The 14,392-nt window shown below is 37.9% G+C and overlaps 1 protein-coding gene across 8 annotated transcripts in view; it reads right to left on the bottom strand.

Annotated features, from left to right (window-relative positions):
• CIT (citron rho-interacting serine/threonine kinase) overlaps positions 1–14,392 on the bottom strand; it is a 114,777-nt gene that overhangs the window by 40,704 nt on the left and 59,681 nt on the right. For 7 of the 8 annotated variants that reach the window (XM_019493736.2, XM_019493737.2, XM_019493740.2 and 4 more), the window contains 3 exons: positions 12,411–12,585; positions 10,252–10,449; positions 7,925–7,978 (listed from right to left, as the gene is read on the bottom strand). In XM_019493736.2, coding sequence (XP_019349281.1) covers positions 7,925–7,978; positions 10,252–10,449; positions 12,411–12,585 — 427 coding nt within the window. The remainder of the gene's footprint in view (positions 1–7,924; positions 7,979–10,251; positions 10,450–12,410; positions 12,586–14,392) is intronic. The other variant, XM_019493741.2, reaches the window with a different exon arrangement.

Raw genomic sequence — 14,392 nt, 5'->3', positions numbered from 1 at the left:
CTTGTTTATTTATTAAACTAGTGTACCATCCATCCCACTGTGCAAAGGTTGGCTTATAAAACAATCCACAGCATTTTGAAAAGTATTAATAAAATGTGTTTTTTTCATACCACCTTCTGGTTTGTAAGAGTGGAAATCAGTATGAAAAAATTTAAGGGGAGATCAACACAAAAAATCCTGCAAGATCACTACAATTACAAAAAGGGAGGGAGGGAGAGGAAGAGAGAGAGAGATTTTAACACTACTCCGAAAACAGGTTAACAAGAAGAACCATAGGCAAAGAGTCTAGTATAATTTATGTTCAAAAGTCCCAAATATGTTCAAGAGGTGTTTTAGCATATTTTCAAAAACTCACTGTATATTAAGTGACCAATATACCTAATGGAAAAAATAGATCCTAAAATACAGCTAGCTATATATTTAAATATAAATATTTCCATTTCCCATGTAAGAACTGAGAACCTCCTCACCTAAAGCAGTATGGCACCTTTCAGCTATCTGGAGAGAAGACAACCATTTCTTTTTAAATACAGGCAGTAAGGCATACCTTGGCAGCCTTTTACCACGCCTCTCCTAGCTCTAAGCCAACCGTATTTGCTTTTAAACTTTTGGCAAAAAAGGCTAATTGAAATCTCTCCCTATTGGGTGAAAGGAAGTTCTGTCAACACTTTGTTTGGGACCAGCTCATAGATGATTCATACCCTAAAATGCAGCATCAGTGAGTAATGATTTTGATAGCGTGGTTGTTACTTGAACATGCCTTCTGCTGTGCTGAAGAAACACATTCTGTTCTGCTATCATTTATATACCACATTAGTTATTTAGGAATATTGATTGCACCACAAACAACATTAGTCCCTACATTGTTGAAGGGACCCATTTAGAATTTCAAAAATAGTCATCACATTTATGTCTAAATGTTTTATCTACCAACATTACAAATAACATTCAATATCTATGTCAAGTAACATATCAGAATTTTTTCTACTTTTTCTCCTGTTTATTTTATACTTTTGACAATACCACATGTCTGCTACCACCTTATTTATATATTCATGGTTTCTTCCATTTGTTTTTTATATCTCAATGCAATAATCTCAACACAGTGTTAGACAGAATTTTTTTTTTAATATAGGCAAGCACAAATCTAAAATGATAAATATGGGCAAGATAATTCATGGGCTGAGAATATTAGAAACAAATTAATTCATTCTTTAAAAACAAGACTTAATTTCAAGTTGATAATGTCCATTTGAGCTGAAAAGTAACCTACCATTATAGACCTGATTTTGACTTGTTTTTTTTGTCACCAAAACTAAAACAATTGCCATGACATTTCAGGCAGATTATCATACTTCAGAACAGAACATTTCTTGAACATCTGACATAAATCTGAAAAGTTTTTTTAAAGAGAGTGATGAATTGATACAATTCTATTTCTTGCGACATTTTCCCTCATATCATTTAGGCTCATCTGACTCCAAAAATGGCTTGGTTTAAATTGCAAATATATTATAAGTCAGCTGTTTTGGGCAGGATTGATACCTCTGATTAAGGTTTCTCTTCCACTAGATGGCATGGAGGAAGGGGATGTCTGTTGACAGATTCAACTATTTTAAGTAGCTTCACAATAGCCTCAACATGGAGTTTATGAACTCCACATAGCCCAATCACAATGGGAACAGATGCAGAAGAGTAACAACATAGGGCAAAACTCATGGAGCAGTGGTTGAGAAACAGCTAAATAGGAAGGTGAGGACCAATTTGTGAAATAGATGGCTTTCTTAGAAACCAGGGAAAGGAAAATCATGGAGAAATATGTGGGAGGCAGTTTGTGAGGAGAGGGAGGGGAGGTCCAAGCCTACCCAGCTGGAATCCTGAAACTGACAAAAACATCTGTACATGCTTTTAAAATAAAAGGAAATTCCCAGGAAAAAAAACTTAATTATGCTGGAGTTAAATTTGTAAACATATAGATTAAGAAAAAGACTCTTAAGAGAACATTTAGCATGCTTTGAAAACCCAGATACATTAAAATACCCTGCAATTCAAAGTTAAACAGTTAATGCAACAGCCAAACATTAGAAAGCACAGAAATGCAGTTCCAGGTCACCCAAGTAACCTTATCACACCACTGTGTCATTACCCAGAGAAGATCTGAAAACAAGTCTATCCTCAAACAGTGCACATCTTCATCACATTTGTAATTCTGAAAACTGAGATATGATCTAACTGGATCATCCTGATCTTGCTAAAAGACTGACTATTCACTACTATAGTATTTAAATGGAAGTGTTTCCTTATCTTTACACTGCTACTATACCTGCCATTTTTAATACCATAGAAAATAACCAGAAAATAGCATCTCCTCACCAAAAGTAACCCCACTCAGGATAATTCCTGCATTACAGACAAAATTTCTAATCCAAAGTGGTGTTGTATTATTAAATTGCACATAGATACATAGCTATTATCTTTGGACCTATAAATTTCTTCAGGGATGGATCAGAAATCTGGTAGTCAAGAGTTCAATAAGACTTGCATATCAGGTAACTGTACAAAACCCAAACCAGAATTCAACACCATAGGCAAAGTATGCAAAAAAGCAGATTTAGGATATTCTTATTTGCATAAGTGCAAACTTCTTCAAATCTTTATTCCAACCTTTCATTAAAGCATCTCAGTTCTTCTCAGAAACCGCCAATAGGTGTTCATGGAGGACATCAGATGCAAGCAGACTTAAATTTTTTGGGTGACCTCAACAACACATTTCAGTACACCTACTGTTTGGGGCTGATGCCATTTGAAGTACAAATATAACCTGGAATTTTTACTTTTCCCTAATCCTCGCTTTAGAGTTAGTTAGTTGTGTGCTTTAGAGCTAGCTGTGAGGGGAGAGTAGAAAGATAACCGAACCTTCCACAACCCCAGGGAGTAGGGAAAGGAAAAGGAAGAACAGAAACAGAAACCAAGAAGAACCAAAATACACCTACGCTTGGACCCAGAGAAACATCTCACCCTCCATGTAAGATAATGCATCCCCAGCAGGGAAGATAAAATAATACGGGAATTAAGACATATAGCAGCAGGTCATCCTAGATCTGAATCCTGGCAGGTAGTTTCCAGTAGCTGAGAGAACAACATGCAGCTGCCTCCCTCCCTCCCCTATCTCCTCTATGACTGAAGCATACTTTAGGTCTAGGTTCACTTCCAGGGAACTCTTCTCCCCTGAGGGTGGGATATGGCTCTGCGTCAGGAGGTATGTAGCAGTTTGGTAAGTGCCTGCATGTCTTTACCAGCTACATGAAAGTTTTTGACTGTTTTGGATTTTTTGGACTTCATTATCCCTAATAAGCAGCTGCTGAGCTTCCTCCTCCAATCATAAGTCTCATTCTCCAAGGACAATACTAAGGTGGAGTTCCCCAGGTCCCATTTGAGGCACCAGATTTCAAGGGCCTTCAAATTGCTCTAAATATGTTTTTACAAAAACTGCAAAAATCCATCTTCAGCTGTGCCTGACCCTTACCACTTTTTCTAAAACAAGGGAAGTCAAGGGCTCCCCCCACCAACAGGATAGTTGAATAAAAAAAAAAAAATCTAGGTCATAGCAAAGCTTTTGCCTTACCTTATGAATTCTGACAAGCAAAGTTTCTTTATTATGAATGCATTTTATACAGCACCAAAAAAGGCATGTGGTGCTTTTCGATAAGTCTGCAAACTCTAGAGCACACACAAAACTTTACTCATGCATATAATATACTGCGTCAATACACAATCAGAACATTAATTTGAAGTCAATTGGACTTCATATACGAGTAAAATTACACATGCACCAAAAGCATTTGGAAGATCGATGCCTCAGGCTGCTTACAGACGTGAAAAAAAAACCCCAGGTACCAAGCGCAGCACATGCCCAGAACAGGAATCACATCGGTTTAACATGGTTCGCCCAGCATCTGTATAGCTCATGCACTTCAGCGAGGCTTTTTGGCGCTTTTATCCAATAGCTGATTGAATCAGCTATTGGATAAAAGCACCAAAAAGCTCTGAAGCGTGCGACCTATACAGACACTGGTCGAACCAGGTCAAACTGACACGATTCTTCTTCTGGTAAAGCGTTGAGTTGTTTTTGTTTTCCACATCTGTCAGGAGCCTCAGTCCCATTCTTACAAATATTTGTTCATGTGTGTGGCTGCAGGACCAAGACCTAATAAGGCTTAAGATAAAGAGTAAGGGAATGACAAAATGATTTAGGTACCCTTTTTGAAGGGAGGAAGAGAATCTGCTTTCCTAGATCATCTTTTGGATAAATGTAGAGGCCATACCCAATCAGTATATTCAGGTTTTCCATTTTTCTTGTAACAAATAAAAATAATTTATTATTGCACAAGTGTGAAGATTCAGATGATGATTCTTTTCAACAACCTACAGGATGACTGCTTATAGACATTAAAAACAAACAAAAACAAAAAACAAAAAATGGTGCTTTACTTTAAACTTGGATTACTCCCTCACCAAGCCCAGTACATGCCCAGAAGAGGCATTGTGTTAGCTGGACCCAGCTTGCCCAACATCTGTATACAATCGGGCGCTTCAATGGGACTTTTCTGGCACTTTTAACTAATAGCTGATTGAATCAACTATTAGATAAAGGCATCAAAAAGTCCCGCTGAAGCATCCAATCTATACAGATGCCGCAGAGCTGGATTGAACCAACACGCTGCTTCTTCTAGTAAAGCATGTTTTTGTTTTCAGGTTGTTGGGTTGTTGTTTTTTTTTTAACATCTCTAAGCAGCCCATGTTACTAAGCTCAAAGTTTCAATGCTCGTTTCTTTATGGCCCAATTTTTTCTTCAGATATTCATAGACATTACTACTATCCATTTACTGAAATTTATGTTTATGCTTCTATGGCTGAGCCTAACCTGATTGTTTTTGTATCCACAAATTATTTAATCCAATCATAATCAATTAGCAGCTAGATGGTAGCCATCTTGACTGACAAAATCATAACCTCCCCATTTAGCAAAATGCATTTTTATTAGTAGAATCCTGACTGCCTTGAAAATATTTGTAATGCAATTTCAAAAGCCAAATGGATCATGTAAATAATGCACTGCCTCTTTAGAAGCAGCAAATCAGACCTTTCCCTCTTAGCAGATTTGCTGGATAAGCTATGATTGTGAGACAATATGGTTCTTCAAGTGTGCAAGCAGGAAATAGGTATTACAATTTTAATTGTAATGATATTATTCCATTATTTATTACAAGATTGTGAGACTGGGACAGCAAAAGTTGTTTTTCTTCTCCATTGAAATGGAAAAAAATATGTTGAAATTAACTAATTAACCCAGGGCTTGAATGTATCACAGACTAATTGAATATGCAGTGCACAAACAATGCAGAGAAAGTTGAAGTAGGAACAAATGGTCTCCAATACAACTACATGACAACATGAATCCCAAAACCATGAAAATTTTAAATAGAAACTTTGTGAAACCCCAACAGTTATCTGACTAGGGCCATATGAACCCAGCAAAGAAATGGACACGAGTAATGTGAGGGTATAAACTAGACCACACATTTGAAGTGTGAACTTTCTATGTCCCAAAGCTCTGACCCCCTAAAGAACTAGCGAGCTAGAAGAAATATTGAAGAAGGTGGATGGAAAGTATTTTTACTTATCTTTCTCAGCAGTTGCTTTTCTCCCTATACTATCAAAACCGTTTCATCTCCAGTTCTGTTTTTTTCAGTTTGTGTCATTTTATTTTCATTTTTCTTCTATCCACAGGACATAGAATTTATTTTTACATGTCCACAATAATTGCTTCAAGAAAGTTCAGTCTACATCTCGAAAGCATGTTACTTAAGAACATGCCTTACGAATATGCCCACTAGTTCTTATTAGCTAGTAAAACAGAAGCATATTTGAATTACAGTCCTGATAGATCAAGTACAAACATTTTAACCGTATTAGAATAGCTATAATCTGGACTACATATTTTTGTGAGCTGTATTTTCACAAACAGCAAAGACTACATCATACGGTCACTATGAAAGAAAGTGGAGCTGAAAGAAAAAAAGCATGATAAACATACATTAATCTCTCTTTGGTCAATAAAGGACTGTCCTGTCAATCTTTCCAAGACACTGAAGAAAGAGGATAGGCACCTATAATACCTTATAGCACATAAAAAGGAAGTTTGTGCCCATAGTCAGCTGAAGGAAGACTTGAGAACCTATAGACCTTTCACTCTTTTGGGTGCAAGAAGAATGTGTTAAAATTTCTCAACACAGTTAGACAAGGTTCCTAATTTAATTAATTAATTAGACAGTCACTAATTTCTTATTAATGAGAATGGCTTCTGACTGAACCTGCTCATCCTTTTGGAGAATCTAATATTTGCAAATATTTTTATGTAGCCGCTTCAAAGCTTAACAACGTTCTTGAAATAACAGTCTGTCAAGTATGCTCATAAGCCAATCTTCGCGGTTTGAAATTGCTGTCCATTCTTAAAAAGACAGCAACCAGGGAAATAAAGAGCTTTTATTTCTAAGAGATAGCACATTGCACAAAAAGGAGAATTTATGGATTTGTGGAAATAACTACAGATTATGTGGTATCTGAAGCAGGTCAAATCTAATCTTTGATATCAGTAATTTCAACAGAAAGCTGTCATTCTGTGTTTAGAGCAAGACAGAACAAGGAAATTGAAAAGAAATATTTTTAAACAGAGAAACACAAAAAGCTGCAGAAGAAATAGAAACTGATGCACGTAAGTATGCATGTGAATTCCTCTATCTTTTTGTCTAATAGAAGGAGATGAAAAAAGGTACTGGTAGTGTGAACTTCTTTTTCAGAATCTCTCTCAAGAGGAGGTTAAAGCACTTTAGATTATGGAATTTATATTATGCCTGCCTTCCTCATATCTTTGTATCAGTACATTTTATAAACAAAGTAAAGGAATTTAGTAGCCCTAAGGAAAAAGTGTGAACAGTAACAGAATAGACTAGTCTTGAAGTATACTCTTAAAGATGGAATCTTTTATCCTGGGTTTAGTATTTTTACAGCTTAAGCATGGGAAAAAAATTAACTACAGGCATGTCACTGGAAAGAGCCATAAGAAGAGCTAAAAAAGCAATTAGGTCCTATTACCGATTTGGGGAAAGGAAGATTAAGGAAGGAAGATTAAGGAAGCCTATGTCCAATTCTTAAACAGGTAGTGGTGATGATAAATGTACTCAACACTTCCATAGTTTGCAGAGTGGCTGATGTCATCACAGTCCACCCAGTACTGAAGATAAATGTGCAAAAAAGATTGCAGATCTTGGAGAATGCCTAATGTTAATGGACACAAAATCTAGGCCCTCTGTCCTTGATGAATGAAATCAATGAAGACACATTTCAAAAGATCACATGTAATAATGTGCCAGGTAAGAACCTAAACTCTTTGAGCAACAGACTGCATATCAATGTATTACTTAGACTCATAAGGTCTCTTTTCCTTTAAACAGCATTCAGTGCTTTCCTCAAAACCCAAAGTACCAGGATTTCTCTTTCACTCTGGCCTAGCTAAGGATTTGGACAGGTAGATTTTTCCTCTCCAGGTAAGAGGAAGAAATCTTTACCTACATTTGTTGCAGCTGCTACACCATTCTTATTAGCTGCACTGCAATGAGATATTTGAATTGACTTCCTTCTCCAAAATGAAGAAGAACAGTGTCAATTTTAAATCAGAATAAAACCTCTAAATTGAGGTTTAACAAAGGCCTAAAAGAAATCAAATCCAATCAGGCTAACTCCTGCTAACTCCTTGAAGCCAGAAGCCCAAGTCAGGAGCCATTGTCATCAAGGAGTAAATGAGTTTATTTCCTTCCTCATTCTTAATTTCAAAATAATTCAATGATCTGTATTTAATACTCACTGTGCAGCTATTACGAAGGGCTTCAAATTTACGCTGGATTTCATCTCTATGTGCCTAAAGGAGGTAAGAAGTTAATCATCAATTTTTCATACATTAGAATTAGAATCCAACAGCTGTTGCTAAATAAACTGCAGAACAATCTACCAACAAGCAAAGTTTGGAAGGCAGATGTTGCAGGCTATGAAAGAAAGCACTCTGTAGTGGCAAAGAACTGATTAGCAGAAGTCACATCCTACTTAATCAGAACACACTCATTCATGCTTCCAAATCTGAGCTACTGTAGCAAAATGCACAAACTCATAAACTGGATCACACAAAATATTCCATTTTAAAGAGTCTCCAGAAGGTGAATAGCAATTTAATGTTAAGTTTTTATCTTCTTGAATCTTAAAATATTTTGAATTGATTTTACTTCCATATCTGGATTAAATGCATGTAAAAACTATTTTTAATACTAGCATACACCTTTTAATGCTTGCAAAGAAAAGCTACAATGAAGCATTATGCAAATTACCCCAAACAGCTCTGCCAATCTACCTCAACCCTACCCTGATTTAGCCCCCTACCCTGATTTAGCCCCGGTCTCAAAACAGTAAAGAAATTGAATAATGATGATTTCTTTGAAAGACAAAGTCCAAAATATTGAAAGGTGCAAAACACTTGTTTTTAAAAAAAAATGTAATAATGCATGCATCATTTTACTTCCTAATTTACAAGCAAAGCATGACAAAGCAAAGTTCATGTTTCAGCCTCATGGCCTCTCTCAAAAGTCATTTATACCATCAAACTGATTTAACTTGTGACTAATGTCATATGCAAACCCAGACCTTAGCAGAGGAAAGGCTAGTAGTACACTAGTACATCCAGTCACCTTTTTTTATTCAAGATATTTTCCTTACAGCCAAGAGACTCAACAGGAAACACTGTTTAGCAGAAATCAAATGTAAAAATTAAAAAGTTGTTTTACCACAACAGGCAATGCAAAAAAACCCCAAAACAAGAACACCTGAAACCCAATGAACTGGATTAACAGAACAAAGATGCCAGATCTTAATTCTCAAGCAGCTGGTACAGAAGAACTACCATTTCATCAGAGTAATTGCAGTAATAGCTGAGTGAATACAGATTACACACATTCATCTGTTTCATTGATTTGGTAGGTAGAAATATCAAGCATGTCATCTTGGTTGGCATCACTGCTAGCAACACTGTCAAGTTTTGGATTTCAGTAAGACCACCTCAAGTTTGAGCAAAAACAACTGCTTTGTACTTGAGATGGACTGATGTCATGCTCTGTTCCATTATTGTAAAACACTACAATCGCTGCTACATTTTCCTAACAGATCACATCCGGCCTATGCTCACATTAGAGAAAGTGAGCACAAAAGAACCTCCCCCTGCCCAGGATATGCAACAGAATCAATGAACAAATTCACCAGTCTTTAGCCAAACCCCACTCCCGCTAAGCAGTGGCAATGGAAAAAATAAGACCTCCAATAATATTTCCTTTTAGTCAGTTGCCCCAATGGCATCTGATATTTCCTATACTGAAAATAACTGAATAAGACTGATACTTCAAAGGAGTGATAGTGTGCTGTTAAAGTAGGACGTTAAATACTTTTTAGTCTCCACAACATTAGCTAATCTTCATACAGGAAACCTTATCTAAAACACATGTTTTGAAATGTAATTTTGAAGTCAGAAAACAGCAACCAGCAGCATATCATTTGGTATTCAACTCACAGGGTACATGAAAGGATGCTAATTTTTTTTTATCTTTGTTTTTTTAATTCTGTATCATTCCCACCCTTCACAAAAGATTGAAGATATGCAAGTGAAAATTCTTAATGGAATTAGAATTAAATTAGAGGGAACAATCTTTTGTTGATTTTTTTAAGAACTAGCACAGAGTAGGAGCTAACAGTATTAGAAAGAAAATACCAACACATTTCTGATCAGGTTCCTGAAACAGCAGTACTTTCAAAGATCATGCAAGAATTTAAAGAGATACAGCAGAAAGTCATACTCTTACACTAGGAATAATTTTGTGTGGGGCTTTCAGCTTAGAGTCAAGTGATAATGTTCTCACAAACAGCAAAATCACCACCAACATATGTCACATACATATGTCTAAAGTAAATGAGAAACAAAAGAAAGCTGATGTTTTAGCCATCCATGAATCTACCAGTCCAAGGCAATATCATACTTTGTAGAGCAAATGATCAAAAAAATTAACATAATACAGCCTCAAAGCCTGTTATGAAGTGCACATCTACATTCTTCCCAATTTGCAATTCATAGTGCCAATCCAGAATTTTAGGGCTCACCGTGAGAGCTTGAATCTCCTCTTCTGCTTCAGCTGTAGTCTCCTCTAGTTCAGTTTTAGCTTCACGGAGTTGATTCTCTAGGGCTGTCCGTGCAGCCTGCAGCCCTGAAATTTGAGATTCTCTCTCCTGGAGGGTCAGCTGCAGCTCCGTTAACTGTCGTTTCAATTCCAACTTTTGTTCCTCATGCTCTAAACTCACCTGAAGATGGAAACAACAATACCCAAGTATGAGTTAGGAATAAGGAAACTGGAATCTCAAGCCCTATGTTTGTTTGTTTCCAAGAATCATCAAAAAATAGGGCTGAAAGAGACCTCAGGAGGTCATCTAATGCAACCCCCTGGCTCAGTGCAATATCATCCCTATCTAAACCACCCAGGTGTTTGTCTAAGCTGTTCTTAAAACTACGCAACAACCCTTTTGAAAAACTACAAGACATATTGCCCCAAAACCAACCTAACCTACCACAGGTAAGGCAACAGGATGAGGGCAATGTCAATGTCCCACTGTTCCTAAAATACACTAAAAAAAAAAGAAAAAGAAATCAAAGGAAGAGGACCACACCCCCGCTATTGAAGAAGACAAAAACCTCCAACAGCCATGCTGATCTGACTGCAGGGTAAAATTCCTTCCTGATCCCAAATGTAGCAAGCATTCTGACCCTGAATAGAGGGGGGAGACCCTCCAACAAGGAAGCTTTAGGTTTTTGTTCCAGAAGAATTGGCACACCCTAGTCACACCGGAGGTCTGGCTTACAACTACAGTCTTCATGGTAACACTCCATCCTTATGTCAAATTTAGATCTTTAGATGGCTTTGTAAAACTAAATTTAAATCAGACGTGAGGTTAAGTATCCTCAGGATGCAGCTTTATCCATCACTTGTAAATACCTCATCAGAACAAATATTTGCCATTCTAAAATGATCCAAGGACACCAATGAAATGCCAGCTATGTTGTAAATACATATTAAATTCTGGTATCAATAACTGTGAGAGCATAAGAGTTAAAGTACAGTATGCGTGAACAATGTTGCTAACTATAATTTAATATATTGCATTGAGGCTCTTTACAAAAAATATCAATGCTAGTCTCAATATATCTATATATTGTGCAATTATTTCCACATTATTTTCCTTCAGATTCTTGTTGCAGGCAGATCCATCTCCTAAACAGATGAAACATTTACCTCCAAAGAGTGGCAAAAATACATTTAAGGAAAAAATATTTAAGCTACTTCCCTAGTGGTGGTTCATTTGAACGATCTCCTCCAAAGATTTCTTTGGGGCAAAAAAATCACTAGGTCTATTGTTCAAACTGTCATTTCCAAGAATATATGAGGGGCACACAAATGATGTTACCTCTCTCTAAGCAAAAACACTGTCTCTAAGCTATCTGCCTCCTTATTTCATGGCAAATGAATCTACCATGACATCACAGATGTGAAAGTGCTGATCTCGCAATGATCTCTAGAAACTTCTGGCCACATAAAGGATTTATGCTGGCCATCCAAACCCCTTAAGTAAAAGAAAGATCTTTGCTTTTTATTGAAAATGAGCAGAAGAAGAGTAAAGGAAATAAAAAGAGATTACCGATGGGTGCAGTGATCTCATATATTATTCAATATGCAACTTAAAGGGTATTTAAAATATAGGAGTGTAGGATATTTAAATGTAGGACAATGTATACAGTTTTCCAAATACTTCTCTTTTTAATTTTTGTTAGTTTACAAATTAAAAAGTAACAAGTGTTTTATTGCTTTTGGAAAGAGAAGTTTTTGTCATATCTGCTTGATTATCCTTTTTATTCTAGAATAAAACGTAAGCCCAGTACCTTCAAGTCTGCCACTGAAGTAAAAAAGGGAGTCTGTCATTCTGCTTAGTTAAACATATATAGTGTGCCCCATAACCAGAATATCTGGGCACTATTAGATGATGTACAAAGGAGCTCAGACTTCACTATTGAGAAGAGCCCAAAATATTTATATTCAAAATTTTACTTATACTCAATTCGTTCCAGCAAGTAATACATTTTTTAAATTAAAGAAAATGTTAAATCAAGATCAAGACATTGTCCAGCTGCTTAATCCTATTCTAACTGTAATGCTTTCAGTGGAATACATGCAAGTACATTTGTCTGAAAAGGACTGAACCCAAATTTTTACCTCTCTCAATCTAGTCTCTAACTCCAACAGACGGTTCTTGTCAGTATGTTCCTGATGATTGATCTTTTCCAACTGTTCTTCCAGTTTTCGATTCTGGGCCTCTAACTTCCCAGCCTGTGTTTCCAGGTAGAATTTCTGCTGTCTGAGCTCTGAAATCATCTCCTCCTGGGCTTTCCTAATAAGAAAAAAAAAAAAGATATATTCAAATATAGGTAGGAGTATGTTACTTCATTGGCGTTAAACAGAAAACATCATAAGACAAGCTTCCGGGTAAGCAGAACACAAACACATCTAAACTAGTTCTTCTTGGCCTAAATGTTATGCCACCATTATGGAAAAATTAAACTTAATGTCTGTTTCTTCACCATATACTGAAGTAAATGAAATGTCATGGTTCTGAAGGTTGTGCATCTGTGAAAATGAACATCAAATCTTGGTAAACACAAGAATGCCTGGTTTAGAGCTCAAAGTTCTTAGCTATTTTATTTCATGTGGGTTTTTTCCCCACTTAGAAGAAAATGAACACAGAGCCATAGCGTCATACACTGTACATCCGCTTTAAAGAATAGAGCAACCACAATTAACTTTATCTTACACAAATTAGATTTGGATCTTGGTCTGCTTAGCAAGGTTCCAACATGACCCTTGAGCAATTTCATAGTTTCATAGTAGCTAGGGTCAGGAGGGACCTGAACAGATCATCTAGCCTGACCCCCTGCCACAGGCAGGAACGAATGCTGGGTTCACAAGACCCCAGACAGGTGATCATCCAACCTCCTCTTGAATATGCTCAAGGTAGGGGCGAGGACCACTTCCCTGGGTAGTTGGTTCCAGATTTTGGCCACCCTAACTGTAAAATATTGCCTTCTGATCTCCAACCTAAACCTATTCTCCATCAGCTTATGACCATTGTTCCTCATCACCCCAGGTGGTTGCTGGGGAGAAAAGAGCTCTGCCTATTTGCTGCTGATCCCCCTTGATGAGCTTGTAGGCAGCCACCAGGTCCCCCCTCAGCCTCCTCTTGCTGAGGCTGAACAGGTTCAGGTTCTTCAGTCTCTCCTCATAGGGCCTGTCCTGCTGCCCTCTCACCAAGTGGGTGGCCCTCCTCTGACCCCTCTCCAGGCTGGCCACATCCCTTTTGAAGTGCGGTGCCCAGTAGTGGACGCAGTACTCCAACTGCAGCCTGACCAAAGTCACATAGAGGGGGAGTATCACCTCTCTGGACCAGCTTGAGACGCACCTTTGGATGCATGACAAGGTATGGCTGGCCTTGCTGGCTGCGGTCTGGCATTGGCGGCTCATGTTCATCTTGGAGTCAACAATGACTCCGAGATCCCTTTCCGCCTCTGTGCTTTCAAGAAGGGAACTCCCCAGCCTGTATGTATGCTGTGGATTCCTTCTCCCAAGGTGCAGCACCCTGCATTTGTCTATGTTGAACCCCATCCTATTCTCATCTGCCCACTTTTGTAGTCTGTCTAAATCTAGTTGCAGCCTCTCTCTCCCTCCAAGTGTGTCCACCTCGCCCCACATCTTAGTGTCATCAACAAACTTGGACGGCGTGCTTTCCACCCCCTCGTCCAAGTCGCTGATGAAGATGTTAAACAGTGCAGGCCTCAGGACCAAGCCCTGGGGTACCCCACTGCTCACATCTCTCCAGGGTGAGTACAAGCCGTCCACCACTACTCTCTGGGTGTGCCCCATCAGCCATTTTTTTACCCACCCAACTGTGCAGGCATCAATGCCACAGTCACTTAATTTATTGATTAGGATGGGGTGAGAGACCATGTCAAAGGCCTTCTAAAAGTCTAGAAAGACTATGTCCACAGCAACACCATCATACAAGGATTTAGTTACTTGGTCGTAAAAGGCAATCAGATTGGTCTGGCAGAGCCTGCCTTTGGTGAACCCATGCTGATTGCCCCTGAGCACGATCTCCCCTGCAGGTCCCCCACAGATATGCTCCTTGATTTGTTTTTTGCCTC

The sequence above is a fragment of the Alligator mississippiensis genome, chromosome 10, assembly GCF_030867095.1.
Source record: "Alligator mississippiensis isolate rAllMis1 chromosome 10, rAllMis1, whole genome shotgun sequence".
NCBI lineage: Eukaryota > Metazoa > Chordata > Crocodylia > Alligatoridae > Alligator > Alligator mississippiensis.
Note: the sequence above shows the minus strand (reverse complement) of the source record. Positions and strands in the feature narration are given on the sequence as shown.